Source organism: Haliaeetus leucocephalus, unplaced genomic scaffold, assembly GCF_000737465.1.
Source record: "Haliaeetus leucocephalus isolate CR32 unplaced genomic scaffold, Haliaeetus_leucocephalus-4.0 Scaffold164, whole genome shotgun sequence".
NCBI lineage: Eukaryota > Metazoa > Chordata > Aves > Accipitriformes > Accipitridae > Haliaeetus > Haliaeetus leucocephalus.
The window spans coordinates 2038070-2042302 of NW_010972600.1; the positions used below are offsets into that span (position 1 = coordinate 2038070).

Below are 4233 nucleotides of genomic sequence, written 5' to 3' on the forward strand. Positions count from 1 at the left end.
CCGTCCCGTGTGTGCCCCCCCCTTTCTTTCCCCGTGCCCCCGGACACGCCGTGGGCGGCAGGGTCAGCCCTCGTCCCCGTGTCCCCCCGGTAGCCCGGGGTGCGGGGACAGCCCTGTCCCCAAATGTCCTGCACCCCGGGTGGGGGGACGACAGCCCTTGTCCCCGCATTCCCGGTGTCACCCCAGGGTACAGGGACACCCCGGCTCCCCACGTCCCCTGTATCCCAAGGAGTGGGGACAGCCCTGTCCCCGTGTCCCCTGTATCCCAAGGAGTGGGGACAGCCCTGTCCCCGTGTCCCCTGGGAGCATCCCTAATCCCCCATTCCCTCCTGTGCCCCCTGCCACCCCCAGGGAGGGGACAGCAGGGACACCCTCCTGCCTGTCCCGAGCAGGATGGGGACCCTGCACCCTCCCGGCTTACTGGGGGCTCGGTGAGGTCCTGGGGCCCGGGGGGCCTCGGGGGGGGACGACAATCACCCCCCTTGCTCCCCGCCTGTCCCGGGGGTAGTGGCCGGGGCCGGGGCATGCGTGGGAAGGGGCCACGGTGGCAGCCCCACCGCCACCGGCACGGTGGGAGGCCGTGGGGCAGAGAGCCAAGGGTCCCCACCGGCGGCACAGCCTGGTAGGGAGCAGTGCCGGAGTCGTGTCCCGGCAGGGTGGGGGGTCCGGGGGGGGGGACCCTGGCGTGCCAGGCCTGCGGGGCTGACACCCATTTCCTCCTATTCCAGCTCCAGGAACAATGGCAGAGACATTCCTTGTGGAGAGCCCCGACGTCACGTACAGCAAAGACTTCATCGAGGCCAAGTACACGTACAGCACCGTGCACGTCTGCAAGGAGAACGGCGTCACCAAGGTACGGGCAGGGGGCTGGCGTTGGGGGGGGGCTTGATGGTGGCTCTACTCGTCCCCATGTGTCCCCTGCCTCTGTCCCGCAGGTGCGACCATGCTCGACCCGCTTCACCTTCCGGACGGGGCGGCAGGTCCCTCGCCTGGGGGTGATGTTGGTGGGCTGGGGGGGCAACAACGGCACGACGGTGACAGCGGCCGTGCTGGCCAACAAGCTGGGGCTGTCCTGGATGACCAAGACGGGGCGCAAGGTGGGTGTCCCTGGCGGGACCCCAGCGAGGTCCCAGGACCCAGGTGTCCCGCACGGATGGGGTGATGGAGCTGAGCCGCTCCCATCTGCACCTGGGTCCTGCACCCCGATCTCCTCCCTGCCCCTGTGGAGGTGATCTGCAGCCCCAGCTCCCCGGTTTAGGGGTGCTGGGAACCCCCCCTGCCCCATGCCGGCAGCTCATCCTTGTGTTCTCCATCCTAGAAAGCCAACTACTATGGCTCTCTCCTCCAAGCCTCCACCGTCTGCCTGGGCACCGGCCCTACCGGTGATGTCTACGTGCCTTTCCGGGACCTGCTGCCCATGGTGCACCCCAACGACATCGTCTTTGATGGTAAGTGGCACGCAGGGGGAACCCCGCAATGGGGCCAGGGGGATCCCTGAGCGGTTGGGTCACTCCTTGTCCCCCAGGCTGGGACATCTCCTCGCTGAACCTGGCGGAGGCCATGCGGCGGGCAGAGGTGCTGGACTGGCCGCTGCAGGAGCAGCTCTGGCCCCACCTGGAGAAGATGAAGCCCCGACCCTCCATCTACATCCCCGAGTTCATCGCCGCCAACCAGGAGGAGCGGGCAGACAATGTCCTCCATGGGTCCATGGCTGAGCAGGTCCTGGTGGGGCAGTGGCGGTGGGGGGGGGGGCGCGATGACACAGGCAATGGGGGGGATGCCGCCACGCTGACGCATCCCCCTTGGTGGTGTCGCAGGTGGAGCAGATCCGCAAGGACATCCGGGACTTCAAGGAGAGCAGCGGGGTGGACAAAGTCATCGTCCTCTGGACGGCCAACACGGAGCGCTTCTGCGACGTCGTGCCGGGGCTCAATGACACCGCTGACAACCTGCTGCGGGCCATCGAGGTCAGGGGACAGGGGAGGGGACCGGGAGGGGGGTGAGAGGTGACAACACCACCCCAGCAGTGCTAAGCTGTCCCGTGTCCCTGCAGCGAGGCTTGGAAGTGTCCCCGTCCACACTCTTTGCCGTGGCCAGCATCCTGGAGGGCTGCGCCTACATCAACGGCTCCCCCCAGAACACCTTCGTGCCGGGCGCGGTGGAGCTGGCCGCCCAGCGCCGCGTCTTCATCTGCGGTGACGACTTCAAGTCAGGTCAGACCAAACTGAAGTCGGTGCTGGTGGACTTCTTGGTGGGCGCCGGACTCAAGGTACGTGGGGATGGGGTGGTCCTTGGGGGACCTGCCGGTGACAGAGGGGGGTGACTTGCCCGCACCCCCTGCCCAGACCAAGTCCATCGTGAGCTACAACCACCTGGGGAACAACGATGGGAAGAACCTGTCGGCCCCGCAGCAGTTCCGCTCCAAGGAGATCTCCAAGAGCAACGTGGTGGATGACACAGTCCAGGCCAACCCCATCCTCTACGGCCCCCAGGACAAGCCTGACCACTGCGTGAGTGGGGGGTCGGGGGGGGAACGACACACACGACACACACAATGACGTGACAGGGGTGACAGGGACGTCGCTTCGCAGGTGGTGATCAAGTACGTGCCCTACGTGGGGGACAGCAAGCGCGCGCTGGACGAGTACACGTCGGAGATCATGATGGGCGGCACCAACACCATCGTCATCCACAACACGTGCGAGGTGTGTGGAGGGGTGACGGGGTGTCCCTGGTGGGGGTGGGGGGAGGGTGGCATGTCCCCAAAGTTGGGTGGCTCACCCTTCCTGCCCCTTGGTGCCTGTAGGACTCGCTGCTGGCCAGCCCCATCATCCTGGACCTGGCCATCCTCACGGAGCTGTGCCAACGCGTCACCTTCTGCACCGAGGCCGACCCCGAGTTCCAGGGTTTCCACAGCGTCCTCTCCATCGTCGCCTTCCTCTGCAAGGCCCCGCTGGTGCCCGAGGGCACCCCCGTCGTCAATGCCCTCTTCCGCCAGCGCAGCTGCATCGAGAACATCCTGAGGTACCTCGGGGGTCCCTGTCCTCGTGGGTGCCAGGTCCCACCCAGCCCGGTGCCCTTGGTGGCACCCGAGGCTTGCAGAGGTGTCCCAGTGCTTGATAGCCAAGGGTGCCAACACCAGTGGGTCCCAGTGCCCATGGGTGCCCGGCACCCGTGCATGGGGTGTCCAAATCCAGTAGGTCCTGGTGCCCAACGCTGGTGGGTGGTGGTGCTCAGTGCCCGTGCCACCAGTAAGTAGGTCCCAGTTCCCATCGCCCGTGGGTCCCCGTGCGCAGCACCAGTGGCTCCCAGTGCCCGATGCCAATGCGTCTTGGTGCGTTGATGCCCAAAGGCGATGGTCCCAGTGCCCGGGGTGTTCAGTGCTGGTGGGTCCTGGTGATGCCCAGCACCAACCGGTCCCAGTGCAGATGGATCCCTGGTTTCCAGTGCCTGGGGTGCCCAATGCCCGGGGGGTCCTACACCAGCGGCTCCCAGTGCCCAATGCCCGTGGGTCCTACACCAGCGGCTCCCAGTGCCCCATGCCCGTGGGTCCCAGCACCAGTAGGTCCTAGTACCTGATGCCCATGGGGGTGCCCAACACCAATGGGTCCTGGTGCCCAACATGACGGCTCCCAGTGCCCCATGCTTGTGGGTCCTAGTGCCCAATACCTGGGGTTCCCAGTGCCAGTGGGTCTCAGCGCCTGATGCCCATGGGTCCCAGTACCCATGGGTCCCAATGCCCAGGGCAGTGCTCAACACCAGTGGCTCCCAGTGCCCAACGCCTGGGGTTCCCAGTGCCAGTGGCTCCCAATGCCCAGGGTGCCCAACACCGACAGGTCCCAGTCCCCAACACTGCTGGTTTCTGGTGCGCAGCGTGCCCGGTGCCATCACATCCCCCTTCCCCAGTATTGGGGTGCCCACCCCTGAGCCTCCCCCCTTTCCCCCTCCCCTCCCAGGGCCTGCCTGGGGCTGCCCCCCCAGAACCACATGCTGCTGGAGCACAAGATGCAACGGCCGGTACCCAGCCCGAAGCGCTCCTGCCCCGGGGGGGCCGCCTGCCCCCTCGCCCCCAAGAAGGCATCGGCGGCCGCCCAGCTCAACGGGCACCCCTGCCCCGGCACCCCCCGGCCAGGACCCCCCCGGACCCCTCTCCACGTCGACGGGGCCGACTAACGGCAGGCGCCTTTTTGTATTTCGTATCGGCTTTTTAGGGGAGGTGGGGGGGTGGATTTG

At 67.0% G+C, this 4233-nt stretch overlaps 1 protein-coding gene across 1 annotated transcript in view; it reads left to right on the forward strand.

The window, feature by feature from the left end:
* Window positions 1–4173, forward strand: part of ISYNA1 (inositol-3-phosphate synthase 1) — a 10972-nt gene extending 6799 nt beyond the window's left edge. Inside the window, exons 3-12 of the mRNA XM_010563314.1 lie at window positions 729–853; window positions 936–1097; window positions 1319–1448; window positions 1526–1719; window positions 1818–1967; window positions 2054–2269; window positions 2346–2510; window positions 2592–2705; window positions 2807–3024; window positions 3957–4173. Of these exons, the coding sequence (XP_010561616.1) occupies window positions 740–853; window positions 936–1097; window positions 1319–1448; window positions 1526–1719; window positions 1818–1967; window positions 2054–2269; window positions 2346–2510; window positions 2592–2705; window positions 2807–3024; window positions 3957–4173 (1680 nt within the window). The 5' untranslated portion in view covers window positions 729–739. The remainder of the gene's footprint in view (window positions 1–728; window positions 854–935; window positions 1098–1318; window positions 1449–1525; window positions 1720–1817; window positions 1968–2053; window positions 2270–2345; window positions 2511–2591; window positions 2706–2806; window positions 3025–3956) is intronic.
* Window positions 4174–4233: the final 60 nt, after the last annotated feature.